This window comes from Canis lupus, chromosome 1, assembly GCF_003254725.2.
Source record: "Canis lupus dingo isolate Sandy chromosome 1, ASM325472v2, whole genome shotgun sequence".
In the NCBI taxonomy this organism is placed as follows: Eukaryota; Metazoa; Chordata; class Mammalia; order Carnivora; family Canidae; genus Canis; species Canis lupus.
The window spans coordinates 113,654,242-113,674,984 of record NC_064243.1 but is presented as its reverse complement, the minus strand read 5'-3'; the positions used below and the strand labels follow the sequence as shown (position 1 = coordinate 113,674,984).

General features: G+C 46.9%; 1 protein-coding gene and 1 long non-coding RNA gene across 3 annotated transcripts; one reads left to right on the top strand and one right to left on the bottom strand.

Annotated features, from left to right (window-relative positions):
• The first annotated feature begins 755 nt into the window (after positions 1 to 755).
• Positions 756 to 10,125, top strand: PSMC4 (proteasome 26S subunit, ATPase 4). Its single transcript, XM_025425010.3, has 11 exons — positions 756 to 914; positions 1,810 to 1,908; positions 2,046 to 2,232; positions 3,971 to 4,117; positions 4,201 to 4,310; positions 4,425 to 4,518; positions 8,822 to 8,989; positions 9,071 to 9,147; positions 9,290 to 9,458; positions 9,646 to 9,701; positions 9,882 to 10,125. The coding sequence occupies exons 1-11, from the start codon at positions 879 to 881 to the stop codon at positions 9,993 to 9,995; spliced, it is 1,257 nt and encodes a 418-aa protein (XP_025280795.1). The 5' UTR covers positions 756 to 878; the 3' UTR covers positions 9,996 to 10,125.
• Positions 10,126 to 12,985: 2,860 nt separating this feature from the next.
• Positions 12,986 to 17,067, bottom strand: LOC112645471 (uncharacterized). 2 transcript variants are annotated; one of them, XR_007402812.1, is made up of 3 exons: positions 16,841 to 17,067; positions 15,506 to 15,597; positions 12,986 to 14,373 (listed from the first exon to the last, which is right to left on the bottom strand). It is a non-coding gene; the product is annotated as an uncharacterized LOC112645471 (long non-coding RNA). The 2 variants fall into 2 exon arrangements; XR_003127096.3 differs by having other exon boundaries at positions 12,986 to 14,289.
• Between the last annotated feature and the right edge of the window lie 3,676 nt (positions 17,068 to 20,743).

The window sequence follows — 20,743 nt, the reverse complement described above, 5'->3', positions numbered from 1 at the left end:
AAATTCCTTAGAGACTTACTATCGTTAGCACCGCCCCCTCCCCAAACTAGAAGGTTTAATTTAATCAGACACTCCCCACAAACACAAGTGCAACATTTCCAGCCCACAGGTCCTGTCTCCCTGCTATAATAAAGCACCTTCTTCCATCAAAAACATCTCCAGAATTCTTTCTCCGGGGGCGGCTGGGTGGCTCAGTCAGTTAAGTGACTTCTGCTGGGGTCATGATCTTGGGGTCCTGGGATCCAGCCCGGGGAGGGCTCCCTGCTCTGCCCCTCCCCCCAGTTCGCGCGCGCTCTCTCTCTCTCTCAAATAAATAAATAAAATCTTATTTAAAAAAATTCTTTCTCCACCCCTCCTCCTGGCCCACAGCACATCCACCCCCAGGGTGGAGCCGGGTGCTTCCCGCCTCCACGCGGGAGACAATCCTCGGCGCATCCCACGTTTAGATCTCCTAAAGGAGCCCCCCCTGGGGAGCCCCGCCCAAAGTATCTCCGGCCCCGGCACTAAATGAGAGCCACCAGCGCTTGGCCACCAGGCTCTCCCGGACGGATTTGCGAATTCCTTAACCGAAAAAGCAAAGAGGCAGCGCCGCTTACTGGCGAGAAAAACCGCGCGCGGACACCGCTCGAGGGGGGCACTACGCACTACTGCGCACGCGCACCGCCCCAAGCCCAGCTACGGAGAGCCCGCGTTCAGGCCTTGGGGGCGGAGCCCAGGACAAAGACTTCCCTTCCCGCCACCCTTTGCGGCCCATTCAGCCCGCTCTAGCGAAGCCTTGAACTACGTTTCCCAGAATCCGCGGAGGCCCTGGCCTTCCGGTAGCGTCGCCGGAAGCGGTGACTGGATCTGGCTGGGCCACAGAGGCCGGCTTGGTCACTATGGAGGAGATAGGCATCTTGGTGGAGAAAGCTCAGGTCCGGTGGGGCCAGGCTCGTGGGGAGAGGGCGAGGCCGACCGGAGTGGGGTGCTGAGGGACTGCGGGAATTCCGGCCCGGGTCCGGCTGGTTCTGGAGGCCTCGGTGGGGAGCTCTGTGTCGCCCCGAGGCCTGGCTCGGTGGCTGAAGGATGTTAGGGCAGAAAGGCTCAGAACGCGCCGCTGCAGGAATGAGTGACGTTACAGGTTCTTTGGCACGGAAGGATTTCGAGGGCTAGCTAGGAGTGCTTAATGACATCGGGGCCCGGCGGGGCTGCCGATGGGTCGGGGTGTGAGTGATAGATGGGGCTTGGGCCAAATGATGTCTCAGGTTGGGCCGGGGAGCTGACTGATGATCGGGGCTTGGCTGGTGTTGGGAGGCTCCGCAGTATCTGCTCTAGCCGAGTGGTGTTTGGGGCCTACATAGGGAACCGGATGACATAAAGACCTAATGTGAGTTTGGGTTGTGTGACATGAGGGATCTTTTGGGGAAAACTGGGTAATGTGAGAATGTTTGAGGTTGACTTTAACAGCCTATAATAAGACAGCCGTGTGATATTAGGAACCTGTTGGGGGGGAGGGGGGCATTGGGGTCCAGTAAGGAGTTGATGTGACCTTAGACCTTAGTTGGGAGTCAGGTGACATTGGGGTTATGTTACAAGTGGCATATGATAGTAAAACATCTGTTTGGGAGGCTAGTTGACCCTCTTAGGGCCTGGGTGACATCAGGAGCCTATTTAGGGGGCTGAGAGGCTTGCAGGATCTATTTAGAGGGGCTGAATGATGTCAGGAGCCTGTTGGGGGCTGAGAGGTTCATAGTGGAGTGGGGAGGATGCTATAGATTCTATCATGAGGGGACGCTCTTCTTCCAACCAGAGTTTTCTCCCTTGTTCTAGGATGAGATCCCAGCACTGTCTGTGTCACGGCCCCAGACTGGCCTTTCCTTCCTGGGGCCTGAGCCTGAGGACCTGGAGGACCTGTACAGCCGCTACAAGGTAGAGTCAACCCCAACCCGGACCTTGTACAGGGCCCAGCATGCCATACCCCACCCCCCACCCCCCGCCACCTTCTACAACCACCTGGCTCACCAGGGCCAAAGCCAACTCTCTACCTTTTGCCTCTCCGCTCACAGAAGCTGCAGCAAGAGCTGGAATTCCTGGAGGTGCAGGAGGAGTACATCAAGGATGAGCAGAAGAACCTGAAGAAGGAATTCCTCCATGCTCAGGAGGAGGTGAAGCGAATCCAGAGCATCCCACTGGTCATCGGGCAGTTTTTGGAGGCTGTGGATCAGAATACAGCCATTGTGGGCTCCACCACAGGTGTGTGGGTGCCTGGGTAGGGACCACCTCATTCACTCATCTGTTCATTCAACGTCTGTTAACTGTTTCCTCTCATGGACTGGGAAGTGTGTTGGGATCTTAGAAGAGCAAACAAGGCAGGGCAATGTAATGGTGTTTTTCTAACTCTAATAACAAAAGTAGACATATGTTTTACATACTCTCTCTACACGTGTGTATGTATTTTGTACGTGTTCGTGTATATGTACGAACCTACATGTACAGTTGAGTTTAAAGCAACACAGGTTTGAACTGTGTGGGTCTTCTTATACACAGATTTTTTTGGATGAATACAGTACAATATTTAAATGTATTTTCTCTTCCTTATGATTTGCTCAATGACATTGTCTTTTCCTAGCTTGCTTGATTGTAAGAATACAGTATATAACATGTAAAACATAGAAAACACATGTTAATTGACTGTTTATGGTATTGGTAAGGCTTCTGGTCACCAGTGGGCTATTAGTAGTTGAGTTTTTGGGGAGTCAAGTTATGTGTGGGTTTTTAGTTACATTGGGCGTTGGCACCACTAAACCCTGCGTTGTTTAAAGGTCAACTGCATACATATCCACATATACACTAAATATATATTGAAAGTTTCGTCAAATGATAGTTAGCCTTATTACGTGTGACAGATTCTGGTGTTTTCCATTCTGTTCTAGTCTGTTTTTGTTTTAAACAGTGTTCTGGATATGACCCTCTAAGTTGATTTCATGGCAGTTACTGGGTTGGGACCTGCAGTTTGAGTAAAGTGTGAAGAGACTAGGCTCTGGTAGGACTCCGTATATGGTAGCTGTTGTTGTTAACATGGGTTCAGGCCTGTGCTCAGGATGGTTGTTGTCTCTGTGCATTATCTGTCATTTCCTGTTTCTGGCCTCTGTGACTGGGCCTAGAATTGGACTGATAGGCTGGAGGTGAGGTGGTGAAGGGAGGGAGATACTCAGGATGAGGCTTGTGTCTTTGACCTGTAGGACTTAGGGGGACAGTGGGACTATCCCTGAGATGCTGACATGGGGAGAAGACTAGGTTTGGAGGGAGACAGTAAGGGCAGTCTAGGACTTCACAGGGAGGGGTCTGGGTGGCTGCCAGACAGCCAGGTGTGAAGGTCAGGAGAGTAGAAGGCTTATAGGGGCAGGGAGCCTGGAGGCTGGGCGAGCAGGGAGGACTCTGGTGCAGAGACCTCGATGGGAGCAGAAGGGTGTATCAGGCTGGGTCTGTGGGGAGGAGAGGAGATTGGTTGGAGACATTCAGGAGGCAAGCTGGAAGAGCATAGTGACTGAGGGGCTGTGGCGTGGAGAGGAGGGGAGAAAGGTCCAGCATGAGGCTTGGGACTCTGGCTGGTGACTAGGGACCATGGGGCTCCCTAAGACAGGGCCCCAGGAGAAGCAGCACGATTTGAGAAAAGATACTGAGACCACACTGGGACAGTGAGTGAGAGAGACCCTGGGGACATGCCGGGGTAGGGGAGGCATTCCAGGAGGCTGCTGGTCACCTGGGGCTAGAGCTTGAGAGACAGGCCAGGCTAGAGACAGACAAGGGAGCTGTCGTCTTGAATGTGGGGGATGGACCAGAGGAGGCAAGACTAAAGGCCGAGGGCCGTTCGGGGTCTGAGTAAAAGGGACTGGTGGCCTAGAGTGTATGACTGTGAGGTTTGGGGGCAGAGACAGTTTGGAAGTTCTGGTACTTCTCACTTTCCCTGCTCCTTGGCTGTCTCCCAAAGGCTCCAACTACTATGTGCGCATCCTGAGCACCATTGACCGGGAGCTGCTCAAGCCGAACGCGTCTGTGGCCCTCCATAAGCACAGCAACGCTCTGGTGGATGTGCTGCCTCCTGAGGCCGACAGCAGTATCATGATGCTCACCTCAGGTGAGAGGGGAGCCCAGGGCCAGGGGGAGGCCTGAGGGGACCTGCAGTCCAGGCTAGGAGCCCCAGCTCTGCTCTCCCACCAGACCAGAAGCCAGACGTGATGTATGCAGACATCGGGGGCATGGACATCCAGAAGCAGGAGGTGCGGGAGGCCGTGGAGCTTCCACTTACACACTTCGAGCTCTATAAGCAGGTGAGGAGCTGAAAGTGGTACGGAAAGCAAAGCCGCCGCCCCCTCCGTGCCCACCCCTCGTGTTTCAAGTTGGTGAAAGGACTCCCTGCCTTATCCTTCACCTCTGCATTTCAGATCGGCATCGACCCTCCCCGAGGCGTCCTAATGTACGGCCCGCCTGGCTGCGGGAAGACCATGTTAGCAAAGGCTGTGGCTCATCACACGACAGGTGAGCCCTTGGTTCTTCCCTGGGTCTCTGACCTTCTGGGCTCTCATAACCTTGCTCCCTACTTTCTGATCTTGCCCCGGAAGTGGTGAGGTGAGATGATTAGAACAGGAGCCATGGTGTCAAAGCCCTGGTGTGCCTCTTACTGGTGGTGCCATCCTAGGGAGGTGGCTTCACTTCCTCCTGTCTCCATTCTCTGTCTAACAAGAAACTTGCTTCACAGTGGGTTGTCACCCATTAGTGTGAGTTCAAATTCATGGGTTGCAATCAGCATTTAAAGCAATGAAACAAAACATCAGTGTCCATCCCACGTAATAAGAGCTCTTAATGCCTTATTGCTTTGTGAAACTTGTTGCATGTACATATGCTTGTGGTTGTTTACACACATATTTCTTACTGTAGATTCCAGACAAAAACATCTGAAAGTCACTATATTACTGTTTGTAAAGCCTGAGGATCGGGCTCAGCACATCTTAAATCTCAGCATGTGTGAGGCAGGGAGCAGTAGAAGGCAGTGGTCAGACAGTGTTTTCTGGGCTGTGCTGACTAAGATTGAAATCTGGCTCCCCTACAACTGCTTACAGAAGTTAGTTTATGTAACCACTCAATAAGTTAGTCTCTCTGTGACTCCTGTTTCCTCTCTATCTGGGTTATTTGGAGGATTAAATCAATATAAAGCTTCTAAAACCATACCTGGCACGTAGAGTGGACAATAAATGTTAGTCATGGTCATGAGCATTCATTTGCTTAGCGGTTCATGGACTTCTGCTCTGCCAGGCCCTGAGCTGCTCAGACATGTCTCCTGTGTTGGAGAATTTCCCGGTGTGGCTGGAGAAAAAAAAAAAAAAACACTTAGAACTCAGTCATTGAGTTAATATTGAGTACCTAACGTGTGTCACACACATGTTCTGGAGACACAGCAATGAACAGAACAAAGTCTCTCCTTTCTTTGTGGAAGTGATGTCTTAGTTGGGGAAGTCCTTGAACAGGTAATAGATTATGTATCACGTGGTTCTAAATGTGTGTCGAGATGAAGCAGGGCAAGGGGATAGAGAATAGTGGGGGCTGCCACTTTTTATGGTAGAATGAGGGGTGGTCAGGGAAGGCTTTTAAGAGGTGACATTTACATAAAGACTTGAGGTACCGAGTCACATGGATGTCTGGAGGAGGAAGTATATTGGACTCAGAGACTGTCTGGTGAGGTGGGAATGCACCCCATGGTCCAGGAATAACAAGGAGGCTCCTGTAGCTGAAGTGAGTGAGCAAGGGGGCTCACAGAGGTAAGGTTGAGTGGGAGCAGCCTGCAAAGTAGCAAATGCCCCAGGGAAGCAGGAAGGATTGGGGGATCACCCTCACAAGAGGGCGTGCTGGTCCATTCTGCCTCCACCTCTCAGGTAGGTCTTCCCAGAAGTGAGGTGTAAGCAGTCTGTCAGGCACACAGTTGGGAGGGGACATCCAGGACATGGGGCACAGGATGTGCCAAGGCCCGGGGTAGGAAAGAACTTTTTATTTAGCGAATCATGAGTAGACCATGACGATATTACGTGAGGGTAGGGACCTTCCACATTTGTCCTTTGCTACCTTTCCACTGCCTGCCCAGTAACTGCACTGTGGTACTTTCTTAGCACATGTTGGGGGGCTGGCTGAAGGAGGGCTGTGCTTGGCAGGTTCAGGAGGTGAGGCTGAAGAACTCAGAAAGGCTGTGAATATAGTCTTAGCACTAATCTCAGGGATTTTGCACACTGCCCTGAGAGCAGGGTGGTTTTGGAAAGGCAGGGCTCACTAGAAATACAATACAAGCCACATATATAATTCAAGAAGTTTAAGTACCCATTAAAAAAATAAGAGAATAAGTAGACGAACAATGTATTTAGCAAGTATACTCAAAATATATTGACATGTAACAGAAAATTACTCAAAATACTATTAACATGTAGCAAATAGAAAATTTGAGGTTTTTTCCCCCATTGTTTTGCTCTAGTAAAATATATGTAACAAAATTTATCATTTTAACCAATTTTTAAGTACAATTCAGTGGCATTCAGAACATTCACAATGCTGTGCAACCTCCACCACTTTCCATTTCCAGAACTTGTTCATCATCCCATTAAGCGCTAACTCCATGTTTCTCCACACTCCCTCGCCCCCAAGCCCCCGATAACCTCTATTCTGCTTGCAGTGGCTATAAATTTGGCTATCATATAGAAGTATCTCAGATAAGTAGATGATCCTACATTTGACTGGCTTTTTCACTTAGGCAGTTGTCTTCAGGGCTCATCTATGTTGGAGCAGGTGTCAAAATATAATCCCATTTTCAGGCCAAATAATATTCCATTGTATGTATATACCATGTTTTACTTATCTGGGTGTTTATCGATGGACATTTATTGAGATATTCTACACTAGGGGATCCCTGGGTGGCTCAGCGGTTTGGTGCCTGCCTTTGGCGTAGGGCGTGGTCCTGGGATCCCGGGATTGAGTCCCATAGCGGGCTCCCTCTGCCTGTGTCTGTCTGTGTGTCTCTCTCTATGTGTGTCTCTCATGAATAAATGAATAAAGTCTTAAAAAAAAAGATTTTACACTTAATTTTACTAAGTTTCTGGAAGTCTGGTATTTCACAGTGACAGCCTATCTCATTTTGGACCAGTCACATTTCAGTTCCTCAGCAGCCACATGTGGCCAGTGGCCATCACATTAGAGAAGTAGTATGATGGAATTAGCCTTTTGAGATTTTTAAATTTTATTTTATTTTTACTTATTTGAGAGAGCATGAGCAGGGGGAGAAGGAGAAACAGAGTCCCCGCTGAGCAGGGAGCCCAACGTGGGGCTCTATTCCAGGACCCTAGGATCATGCCCTGAGCTGAAGGCAGACACTTAACCGACTGAGCCACCCAGGCATCCTTCAGATTAGCTTTTTGAAAGATTATTTTGGCAGCTAGAAATGAACTTGGAGGCAAGAGAAATCTGACAGCCAATTAGAAGACTTTGCACTGAGCCGGAGGACTGACAGTTATAGCCTTGGGCAGAGGCTTTGGCAGGGTGGGTCGGGGAGAGAAGGGTAGACTTGAGGCAGAAGTGACAGGATTTTTTTGCTAACTATAAGGTGTTGGCAAGTGGGAGGAGTCAGGAGCAACTTCCATTTTCTCACTTGGGCCAGATTAGGGGAAAACAGATTGGTGTGGGGGTAGATGGATTGAGTATGGGACATAACTAATTCAATGACCAGGAAGTGGAAGTCTTCACTGAAACACAGTATGAGAGACTAGGAGGACGGGGAAGGGGTTGGGGGGACAGAGCACCACAGCAGCAGAATGGGGAGGCAGACAGGAGCCAGAGTCAGATGGGAGGTTTCAGGGACTAGGATTTCATGGGTAATGGTTTGAACACCGGCAGAACAGCCCAGGGAACGTGTGGCCAAAGGCAACACTGAGATGTGTTTAGATACCCTGAGGTTTGGGGTTGAACAAGCCCCTAGGTGATGTACGTATCAGAAAGGAAGGACACCTTGAGCCAGGTGTTGGTTCTGGATTTTAGTGCTTGTCAGGGCAGGACTGCAACTTGCACAGCTCCTAGTTAGGATATAAGGTCTGCATAATGGACTGTGTCTCCCTTCTCAGTGGTAGCTAAAAGGAGGGTTCTGGAGGGTTGCTCCATGCAACACAAGGCCACATCTAGTTGTTAAAGAATAGGTTAGACTTAAAGAAGTAAGTTCAAAAGGAGAGGCCCAGAACAAGCCTTTCTTCAGCCACATTATCACTTGTTGATCACGTCAGAATATGTGCCTGTGGTCCCTGATCTTCCATGATGTTCAGAAGTGGATCCTTTTCCATCCTGAGCGGAATTCCAAGTGGAACTCAGCTCTTGGTGAGGTAGTTAGTATGATGCCTCAGTGTATAGATAGCCTATCTTTTTTTCTCCTACTGATTTTTTTCCAACACTCTGGAAATCCAGGGTTTTTGTTTTGTCTATGTTGGATTCCATGAATGTCTCTTGCTGTCCTCTATATGGGAATATTGAAGTACAGACGCATTTTTAAAAATAATGTCCTGATTTTTAAATGTTGGGCCAAGAACTGACACATTTGTTGTAGGATTCATGATTTGGGCTGCTGGGTTGTGGAGTACAGGCAGATGACTGGTCCTCCCAGCAGGATCTGAGACCCATCCCCAGGGCACGAGAGAATGACCTGGCTGCTTGGAGTGGGTGTTCAAAGATGTCTCCAGGGAATTCTCAGTTTCATTAAAGCAATATGGGCCTTCCTTATGGGAGGCCCTTCCTCATCTAACCCTTGTCATCCTGCCATCAGCTGCATTTATCCGGGTCGTGGGCTCAGAGTTTGTCCAGAAGTACCTGGGCGAGGGCCCTCGCATGGTCCGGGACGTGTTCCGCCTGGCTAAGGAGAATGCACCTGCTATCATCTTCATAGATGAGATCGATGCCATTGCCACCAAGAGATTTGATGCCCAGACAGGAGGTGAGTGATACCTAAGCAGGGCCTGGGGTCTTGGGCAGGCTTGTATGCAATGCCTTGGACTGACCATGTTGCACTCTGCAGCTGACAGGGAGGTTCAGAGAATCCTGCTGGAGCTACTGAATCAAATGGATGGATTTGACCAGAACGTTAATGTCAAGGTTCGGGGGTCAGGATGGCAAGGGGAAGTGTGGTGTGGGAGTCAGGGAAAGATGGAGGCTGGCATGAGAGGGAACACGTATTGTGACAGGAAGGAGGGTGTAGTGGGGACAGAGGTCTGAGCTGGCATGTCCCCAATGCCAGGTGATCATGGCCACAAACAGAGCAGACACATTGGATCCTGCCCTGCTGCGGCCCGGACGTCTTGATCGTAAAATTGAATTTCCGCTCCCTGACCGCCGCCAGAAGAGGTTAATTTTCTCCACTATCACCAGCAAGATGAACCTCTCGGAGGAGGTTGACTTGGAAGATTGTATCCTGCTCTGGAAGTGAGGGGAGGGTCCTGGTTGGGAATGTGGATTGGATTTTCATCTCCATCTCTGCCTTCATTGGGACCCAACTTGTAAGGTCGGGAGACTCCAGGGATGGGAGTGGTGATAAATATAGCTCAAGGATGACTTCTGGTTCTAGGCATTTATTTCCTTAATCACCTGCTGCAGATGTGGCCCGGCCAGATAAGATTTCAGGAGCTGATATCAACTCCATCTGTCAGGAGGTGAGTGAGGGAGGGTTTTTCTCTGGATCCAGGCAGGGGATGCATGAAGACTCTTCCCCTTTGAGACCACTCTGCTGCACCCCTCATGTCCCACATTGCCTCCCTGGGGCTTGGGGCCAGGTCTCTTCCTCCACCATCACTAGGGCTTGGGAGTAGATTTTCATTCTCATCCCTCAACAGAGTGGAATGCTGGCCGTCCGTGAGAACCGCTACATTGTTCTGGCAAAGGACTTTGAAAAAGCATATAAGACTGTCATCAAGAAGGACGAGCAGGAGCATGAGTTTTATAAGTGACCCAGACCTTGTGGTGTGAGGGGAGAGGAGGGAAGGGGACTTCTCTCACCTCCCCAACCGCTGTCCCAAAACCTAGTGTTGTTTTTTCTTTACCCATGATTGGTTTACTCAATAAAGATAAAAGATTGAATCTGTTTAATTTCTTCCTAAAAGTTTAACTCCTTTGGAGGAAACTGGGCTGTGAATAGGATGGTCTGTCCCCTCCTGCTCTCCTGACAGATGAGTGGGTGACTTGCAGGGCCTGGGTTATGGTTTGAGAGCAAAGCAAAGAATTCATATCAAATGACTTTAGAAATTTGGGGAAAAGAACGGAAATTGAACCTCAAGTCGCAGCCCTTGACCACAAGATAAAGCCCCCGCACATCTCCCCACCATTTGAGTCTTTGGTGATTCCTGCCTTCTTCACATGCAGAGAGAAGTTCAAGGACAAGGAGATAGCCCCGCAGAATCCCCAAGAGTAGGGATGAGGGTTGCAAGAAGTAGGTTGGATCGCTGGGTTTTGTGAATGTCTCTGGCTCTTCTCCATATGGTTTTGTGAATGTCTCTGGCTCTTCTCCATATGGTTTTGTTAGGGCACAAATGTGTTTGGTTGGACCCAATGCCATTCTCTCTTGAGGTCTCTGCTGAGACACCTTTCCATCTGGGGAGACTTCTCTGACGCCCCAAGTTGGGAAGGAACCCTTCTGTGCTCCACTGGAACCATGTGCGTGCTCTGCTTGGCACTTCTCATATCACCTTAGACATTCTCACATGCTTGCCGGTCACTCTTCTGAACTCAAGGGATTGCAGCTTTATCACAGTTCAAGTCCCAGTGCCTACACATGGTAGATATTCACATAATATTTCTTGAACAAACACAACAAATGTCCCTATATATTTGGAGGTGAGACAGGAAGAAATATAAGAAAAGTATAAGTACAGTCACAGGTCCTTGAGGAGAGGGTGATTCCTCTGCAGATGAGCATGGCTGGTTGAGTGGAGAGGTTAACCTTTCCTCCTCCCTGGAACCTCACTAAAATAATAGTAATGAGATAAGAGAATACTCACAAGGACACAGGAAGAGAGGATATAGTAGCAACACAGTTTTGGGGAGAGGCAGAAAACTGTTCATCAACCCAGCTGAGCCTGAACTAAAAGGGGAGCTCAGAACAGACTGGTACTTCAGAGATCACGGGTGCCATGTCCTAAAGGGGAGGGCTGGGAATGCAGACAAGCTGAAAGGCACCTGGGTGGCTCAGTTGACTAAGCATCTGACTCTTGATTTTTGGCTCAGGTCGTGATCTTGGTCACATGAAATCGAACCCCATGTTGGGCTTGGCGCTGGGCTGCCAGGCGTGGAGCCTGCTTAAGATTCTTTCCCTCTGTTCTCCACTTCCACCCTCTCTTAAAATTAATTAATTAATTAGTTAATGGTTATATATATGGTTTTATATATATAAGTATATATGTAAATATATTAAAAAATATATATGGTTCTCCAATGTTCTCAAGCCGTTTTTACATATGCCCTGACCACTCATCCAACTTCAATTTCCTGGAGTATCTTTGAGAAGATGTAGAGAGATCCTGGAAAGTGGAAAACCATGTTTCTTCTTCATCAACATGATGCTTTACAGGGCCTCTCTCCATTTCATTTAGGTGAAATGACCCCAAACTACTTGTCAGAACTGACCTTGGTTAATATAATTCCTCCAGGGGTCCAAGGCCTCTTGAGCAGTGCTCTGTGTTTCAAAATTACTTTCTGCATTGTGAAAGTGAGCATGAGGGGATCCCTGGGAGGCTCAGCAGTTTAGCGCTTCAGGCCAGGGCATGATCCTGGAGGCCTGGGATCGAGTCCCCCATCGGGCTCCCTGTGTGGAGATTGTTTCTCCCTCTGCCTGTGTCTCTGCCTCTCTCTCTCTCTCTCTCTCTCTCTCTCTCTCTGTGTGTGTCTCTCATGAATAAATAAATAAATAAAATCTTAAAAAAAAAAAAAAAAAAGAAAAGAGAGTGTGGGCCAGACCACCAACAGCAAAAGCTGCCACAATTAACTGCATGTTTATTGCCAACACCATCCAGCTAGAGTCCCCAAGGAACACACCCCATAGTTGAACAAGCTGGGTTTAGAACTCAGTACAAGGAAGAACATACAACATGGTGAACTGTGTAGTGCTTCAGGAAGAGGGTGTCAGAAAGGATTATAATATTTGGGCTTGTGGTGGGTGATTTGGGGGTAGGGTTTCAGGAAGCAGGGCTGTGCCCTGAATCGGATGCTGTCTGGATGCAAGAGGGAAGTTTATCATGATTAGACACTGTAATAAATGTCAGCTAGAGTGAAGGCAGACCAGAGCAAGGCAGAAGCTGTAACTGGTAAGAAGTGGCAGCCACTCATATTAGCAGGGAGAGGGATATTTGGTGTATTCTGTGGGCTGCCCAGTGACCTTGTTTTTGTCTGTGCTTAGACAAAATTATGAAGTGGTCTTTTTCATCTCTCATTATGGTCTCAGACTGATCTTGATGTGGGTGTTCTATGAGATTGTTTATGTTCAACGAGAGAATAACGTGGCCTAGCTGTGAGTGCCAGGCCAGCTTTCAATATCACTGAGGCCTACCTGGAAATGTCAGACTGTTTCTGGATGCCAGGAGTTGCTTTTTCCATTCTGTTACATGCTACTGTGTTAAGAGGGAAAAAGGCTGGTACCAGCCTGGATACTCTATATCTTAGAAGTGGAGTTTTTTCTTTTTTTAGAGAGGGGGGGATAGCAGCAGCAGGAGAGGAAAAGAGAATCTCAAGCAGGTTCCTTGCTTGATGTGGAGCCTGATATGTGGCTCGATCTCATGACGCTGAGATCATGACATGAGCCAAAATTAAGAGTTGGATGCCTGACTGAGCCACCCAAGCATCCTAGAAGTGGAGTTTTTAAAACAAGTGTTTTCCTGCACACATCTCTTTACTCTGTTCCACTTTGCAAAGACAAACAAGGGGAAGAAAAAAGTTAAATATACGTAAACACTTTTGTTTATTTTTTATTTTTTTTATAAGATTTTATTTGTTTATTCATGAGAGACACACAGAGAGAGGCAGAGACACAAGCAGAGAGAGAACCAGGCTCCACGCAGGGAGCCCGATGTGGGACTCGATCCTGGGTCTCCAGGATCATGCTCAGGGCTGAAGGTAGACACTCAACTGCTGAGCCACCCAGGTGTCCCTTGTTTGTTTTTATTTTTTTATTTTTATTTTTTAAAGATTTTATTTACTTATTTATTCATGAGAGACACACACACAGAGAGAGAGAGAGAGAGAGAGAGAGAGAGGCAGAGACACAGGCAGAGGGAGAAGCAGGCTCCATGCAGAGATCCCGACATGGGACTCTATTCAGCGTCTCCAGGATCACCCCTGGGCTGCAGGTGGCGCTAAAATGCTGCGCCACCGGGGCTGCCCCCCTGTTTGTTTTTAATTGTAAAAAATAACACACTTGGGCAGTGTGAAACTGTAACCTGCTTCTTCCTCTGTCTGTGTCTCTGCCTCTCTCTCTGTGTGTCTCTCATGAATAAATAAATCTTTTTAAAAAATAACACACTTAAAAGTACTCACAATATAAATATATATAACAACTTATAAATATAACAACTTATAAATTCAGGATGTGTAAACACCATCTTGAAAAAGAAACTCCTACACAACTGATCACCTACAGGCAGCGATGGTACATTTTCTGAATACATCCTCCAGTTACAGCAATGGTAAGTGCACTCTGGCTTGATGCAGCAACACTTTGGATACCTGTCAATCATTTCCATCACTTCCGCAGGATTCATGGATTCTCTGGTAACATTTCCTTTGGGTACTACACAGAGTCAGTAAACATTCCAGATGAGATGACAGAGCGTGTACCGCTAAGTTGTTAAAAATGACTCTCTTGCTTGTCACAGAGCACCAATGCAGCAACATGACAAACGTCACCCCAGTAGGCACAGACCAGAAGCCATGTCCTGATGGCGTGGGTCACAGCACAGCCAACTCCGATGACTCAAACACTGTCTTCTATGTCAGCCGCAGGGCAAGAGGAGGATAATGAAGCATCAGGATAACTCATCCAGAAGAAAATGGTGCTTAACATCCTGATGACCACATCGTTTCTTGGACTTGCCCTCACAAATTATCCCTAAACATTACTTGGACATTTTGCCTTTTCATCAGGATCTTAAGGTGCATATACTGTGTAATGTGATAGGATAGGAGTTGCTCAGCACAGTGACTTCTCTTGCTGAAGCAGCAACAGAGCAGGCCAGGCAGATGCTGGAATCCAGAGCCCTACAAGGAGCAGCAGGGTGGTGCAATCCCCAGACGTGAATATGGCAACCTGAGCGGCCCAGCATCTGCTTATATTTTTTATATCTACCACATAGAAAATTGTAAGTTCAGACTATTACATCTAGTTAACCTAACATCACAAAGCCTATCTCATTTTCTCCCCTTTGATATGTGTGACTCCCTGATGTGACACAGGGAGAAGCTTGGCTCCCACTACCCTAGATGTGTTGACTGACTTGACAGTCTCTTCCCACCCCCTCCCCGCCCCCAGGCATAACAAACTCCCATCACTGCTCCTGCCCCCTGCTCCGTGTGGATGCTTTCCTCATCCTACCTGGACTGTGACACTCGCTACCTCCTACCTGACCCACATGAATGTCCCCAACACTCCTCCTATTTTAGGCCCAACACCCAAAGCTGGGCAGTATTAATATCCAGATGTCCTCTTTACTCTGCTTGGGCTTTGAAATCTCATGCCGACACCTCAGTCATCCTATGTGGACACCCTCCTTATCCTGCTCAGGCTGACACCCCCTGCTGGTGCATTCCACCCTTGGACTGCCACCACTTGGACTATCACCCTGTACCAAGCCACCCCCTGCATGAACACCCTCCTCATCCTACTCAGGCTATAGCTACAGATATAAGGTCGTAAAAGCAACCTTAAAAATCTAAAAAAAAGTGTAATCCTGAAAGGCTTATTCGATAAATTGTGCCATAATAATTACCCTTAATTGTTTTATAAAACCCTAATAGGTATAAACACCTGGAAGGTATCAAACTAGAAAGGTTCACTGGCACTTTGGTCTTCTTCCTATATTCATGGAGGTATAAGAAACTTGTGGTCAGCTAGGATAACTTTTACTAAATAGGAGTTGGAGAGTCTCTGTGCCCTCTGAATATTCACTTAGTATAACTTCTATTCTGCAGAAATACATACACACATCACATATATATATACAAGTGCAAAGAAAAATTTTGCTAAAATATACATCCCCAAAATATTAATAGTGATATTGAGGCTGTTTTAATTTTCTTCTTTGTAATTTCCCCATGTGATGTAACTGAATAATTGCAAAAAGTGAACACTAATTCCATAATCTTAAGTATAAAATAAATCTATATCCAATTAATTTTTTTTAAATCTTAGAAGAAGCAAACTGGTTTGATATATGTGGGAGCAGAAATCAATTTGACCATCATAAATAGAGCTTACCAGTTCTTGAACATTCTTCTTCAATAGGAGATCTTTTTACTGCTAAGATTCTTCTTTGAATAAACATAAATCAGGTGAAGGGCATCTGCAGACTGAATAGTAAAATCTGGTCAAAGAAGACAGAACGGTATATGATTCTCTCTCCTCCACTGAGTAACCAACGTTACTCAACGTTGGATATAATCCTTGTAAAATGTCTTTGAATCCCAAATTTTAGTAAAGGAGATTCATAAAAAAAATAAAATTGGGAGTTTTATTGTTCATCATTATGAATATTACTTTACTTATATGCACTTTCTTTTCTTATAACAAACTCTATAAGCATAAGTCTCAGTCCATTGATTCCTTGGAAAAACCTGTGCCTCTGATGACACAGATCTCAGACTTCCAATTACATTCCTGCTCCCAAAAGCCTTAAAAAGCAAACAACTATGTCATTCGTCACATCAGTCAAACTGCCATGAATATTGCCTTACTTTTAAAGTGAGGTTTTGGAGACTCATATGATTCAACCAACACATTAATCTTAATAAAGCAAAACTTTCACTAGGCTGCAAAATGTGCATTTCTTACTATTACCAATAGTGAGTGCAGAGCAATGATTTGAAAAAGGAGGGGAGGGATCTCTCTGCCTGGCCCAGCATTCACCGCGAAGGCAGGCCTAGGATAGGCCATTGGACATTTAAGGAAAAGAAAAGCAAACGTTTCCATGCACTAAAAACAAACATGCATTTAGAACAAAGATGAAAACAAACTCAACGAATCTACACTTTCAGATGTGCTACAGTTTTTCCTCCTTCTCAAGATCCTTCTTTTGTAGAATAGCGGGACTGGGGAAGAAGGAAATCACGAGGCACCAGGCCCTTTTAAGAGCTATACAGACGGAGAAAATCCCCTCCAGGGCCACATCTGCCCTGATGTCACACACACTACCAACTGTGAGCAGGAGGCTGGAGCCAAGATTCTTAGGATCAGAGGTATGGGGACGCTGTGGTTCGGACAAACGTAGCTGCACCCACAGCGCCTCAAGTAGGGTCTCTCCCACCATTTCCTCCAGGGCGTCCCTCTCAGGACACTGCTGGCTCTAAAAGTCCCACCCCAAGCCCAGGTCCGTGCCTTCCTGCTGGGAACCTTCAGCCTAGGGCTCAATACTGACTGTCCTCTTGGGGAAACGTGAGCACAGTGCTCTGCGCCGACACTCGGGGCTGCGAAGGGAGAGCGGGGAAAGCAGCAGGAAAGCGCGTCGGTGACACGCACCACAGAGCCGGGCGCGCGCGCACACACTCACGCACGGCGAGTCACACTCGGTCGCACGACCCCTCCGCTGCTCCTCACCCGCGCAAGGGGCTGGGGCTCCGGCCCCACGAGCTCGGGGCTCTTCACTCTGGGCGGCAGCTCCATCCTCAGAGCCCGCCTCCGCCTCACCTAGCGCCGCCTTCTTCCCCTGACTGCTACTAACTCACCGGGGGGGCTGAGCCACCCCAACGCACACCCCGCCGCCCGGGAGTCCCCGCGACCACCACTCGCACCGGGCTGGTGCAAGACGCGCTCTGCGGTGGGCGCGCGGGGGCTCCGAAGGCGCAGGCGCAAGACCGGGGCGGGGGGTGCAGCCGGGTCCGCGACCTCGCTTTCGGCAGAGCCTGGCTCGCACGCACCCTGGGGCTGGCTGCTCGGTGGGAGCCTCGCCGCTCATCCAGGCGCTGGGTCCTCCAGCGTGTGGACCCTCGGCTGTCTCCTCTTCTCTTTAAAGATTTTATGTATTTATTCAGGAGAGACACACAGAGAGAGGCAGACACCTAGGCAGAGGGAGAAGCTCGCACCCTGCGGGGAGCCTGATGCCTGGACCAAAGGCAGAGGCTCTACCACTGAGCCACCCAGGCGACCCTCGGCTGACTCTTCTCATTAGCCAGTCCCAGCAGGATTATCTGGGTGTATTTTATAGAATGGGGCGCGTGGCCCTGCATACCTGGCCTTGTGAGCGCATGCGCCAGCGGCAGTCTGTCTGCCAGGGCTGCGGAACCCATTGCCCTCTCTGGCTGGAGGTGACTTGTTTCTACTACTATAAATCTGCCCTGCAAGATGTCGTTTGCATAATGGAGCTTTTAAAAGCTACTTGGACAGGGGAATTAGAATAGTGCAACAGCACCCCAAACGGACTTAAAGGTCAACTCGCTTTAAGCGTGTGCACTCCTTGCTTGTTGACCTAAGTCCCTTGATCTGTAGCAGAACTAGCCTACTCTCTTGGGGATTTGCAGAACATTGCCCTTGAGGAATGAAGAACCACACTTTCCCTGAGATAAGGCCTGACTACATTGGAAAACAGCTGTGATGGGGACACCTGGGTGGCTCAGCGGTTGAGTGTCTGCCTTTGGCTCAGGTTGTGATCCAGGGGTCCTGGAGTCGGGTCCCGCATTCCCGGCCGGGATCGTGCTTCTCCCTCTGCCTATCTCTACCTCTCTCGGTGTCACTCATGAATAAATAAATAAATAAATAAAATCTTTACAACAAAACAAAATCCCAACAGGCACTTCTGCAGAAATTGCTCCGTTGATTATAAATATGTGAAAATGCAAAGGACTTAGAACACTTCAAGATATTTTAAAAGAAGAACAAGGGGGGTAGTGTTGGTTCACACTACCTGAACTCAAGATTTACTGTGAAGCTAGAATCATCAAGTCAATGCAGTGTTGCTATAATAATAAATTGATAAGTGGAATAAAACAGAGGCTTGAGAAGTAGACTTACACTTGTACAGTCATTTCATTGTCCTAAAATCTTTAAGGCAGTTCAATGTGGGAAAGGACAGTTCTTTCAAAAAAGGGTGCTGGAACAACTGGATAAACTTGGGAAAATTAACCTTAACCTATATTTAACACCATACCCCCAAATTACATCAAGGTGGATCATAGATATAAACAACTATAAAGTTTCAAGAATGAAATATGGTGGAATATCGTCATGACCTTGGAGTACCCAAAGCACACCTGCTTGTGCTCTCTCTCTCTGTCAAATAAATAAATAAAATCTTTAAAAAACATATAAATTGAACTTCAATAAAACTAAAAAATTCTCATCAAAAGATACCATCAGGACAATGAAAATGAAGTTAGAGACTGGCATTAAGTATTCATGAAACATATCCAAAAAAGGGCTTTTATCTAGCATATCTAAAGAAATACAACTTAACAGGATGAAAGTCAAAAACAAAAAAAAAAATGGGTGAAAGATGAAAACAGAGATTTCACAAAAGATATACAAACGTTCAATAAGCACCACAAAAACAAACAAAAGAGTCCACAGCATGAGTGTTTTAACCACATTACTTGGTTAAAAGTAATGTGAGGTATGGTGATGCAGATCCAGAGGACAAAGAGTTTTACAGTTTATTATACTTACAGTTCCCAGGGAGGAACACAGCATGACATATAGGGTCACTCTGGAGAAGTGCCAGGGTCATACACAAGGCTATGGGAGAGAAGAAAACCGTGGGCAATCATCTTTATTGTTGTTTCTGTGGAAAGGAATGAAGGAGGCAAGATAGGCAGGCTTAGGACTGCTACTTTGAATAATTTCAGCAGGCTCTGGGGAAGAGGGGCTGTCCCTGGTTGTCTGGTACCTGGTCCTGGGGCAATTAGGGCAAGTGTATAGTGTCTTGGAATGTGAATGCCCAATGAGAGAGTTAGTTAGGGTGTATGCTTAACCAGCAGCTCAAGAAGAGCAACTGATTGGCTTCTAGCCAGGGTCTAAAAACATTTGGAGATAATACAGCATTTGTAAAAACTATATTATGATGAGTCCTCAAGTCACCAAGAAAAACACAAAGCAATCACAACAGCAAGTACAACGTATCTACTATGTAAAAGATAGGCAACGTCAAATGTTAACAAGACTGTAGAGAAACTGCTACTGTCATGTATTGCTTATGAGAGTATAAACTGTACAACTTGTACAGCAATTTGGCATTTCTTATAAAAATTAAACATGGATCTACACTATGATCTAGTAGTTTTACTCCTGGGTATTTATGCAAGAGAATTAGAAATATATACCCACAGAAAACTTGTTTGGGAATGTTTATAGCAATTTTACACATAACCACAACTCAATAATAAAAAGACAACCCCTGCTCCCCACCCCATCCCTAGTCCTTGAAGCCATAAGCAACCATTAGTTTACTTTCTGTCTCTGGATTTCTCTATTCTGGAATTTCATCTGAATGTGATCATATAACATGTGGTCTCTTGTGACTAGGTTATATGCTTTTCACCTAGCATAATGTTTTTCAAGGTTCATCCCAGTTATAGTGTATATCACTACTTTATTCCTTTTATGGCTGCATGATAATTCCTTGTGTGGATATTCCACTATATTTGTTTGTGAGGACTGCCATGACAAAGTACCACAGAGTGGTGGCTTAAACAACAGAAATGTACTTTCTCATAGTTGTCCAGGCTAAATGTTCAACATAAATGTGTCAGTAGAGTTGTTTCTTCTCTTGGCCATCTTCTCCCTTTCTCTTCACATGGTCTTCCTTCTGTATGGACAAGCCTGTGTCCTAATCTCTTTTTTATAAAGACATTAATCATTGAATTAGGGCCTACCTTCATGACCTCACTAGATTTTAATTACCTCTTTGAATACCCATCTCCAAATACCATCACATTCTGAAGTACTAGGTGCTAAGACTTCAATATATAAATTTTGGGGAGACAAATTCGTCTCACAACAGCCACATTTTGTTTATCCACCTGTTGATGGACAGTAAGTTGTTTCCACGTTTTGGCTATTGTGGATAATACTGTCATAAAGATCCATTTACAAGTTTTATTATTTTTTTTGACAGTACAAATTCTAGTTTTATTGGTCTGCTTGTTCACAGTTAAGTCTTCTGCTCAGAGAACCGAAGGGCCAGCTAATGATGAGGGAAGGCAGTGTCTGCAGCCTTCCAGAGTCATGGGTCTGCAGGGCTACCCCAGCCCAATGCAGTTCTCTGCCCTTGTGCCTAGGAGGAAAGAACAGAAGTTCTTTGGGTGGGTGGGTGGATGCGGCAGCTACAGGGTAATTTTAGTGTAGAGCCTGGGGTTTGTTCTTCACAGCAAGAGATGGTAATCACATAAAGTGTTATTACAAACTTACAAAAATTGAGAGAGTTATATATTATTCTCACTTGTTTGGATGTTTTCCTTCATTTTCTTTTTTACAAAACAAAACAAAACAAAACCAAAAACAGCAAGAAAG

What these genes read in the sequence shown, in the direction of transcription:
- PSMC4 (XM_025425010.3), top strand. Translation starts at nt 879, where the DNA reads ATGGAGGAGATAGGCATCTTGGTGGAGAAAGCTCAG. An exon ending in ATTTGATGCCCAGACAGGAG is followed by an intron (nt 8,990 to 9,070) that starts GTGAGTGATACC and finishes TGCACTCTGCAG; the next exon opens with CTGACAGGGAGGTTCAGAGA. An exon ending in TCAACTCCATCTGTCAGGAG is followed by an intron (nt 9,702 to 9,881) that starts GTGAGTGAGGGA and finishes ATCCCTCAACAG; the next exon opens with AGTGGAATGCTGGCCGTCCG.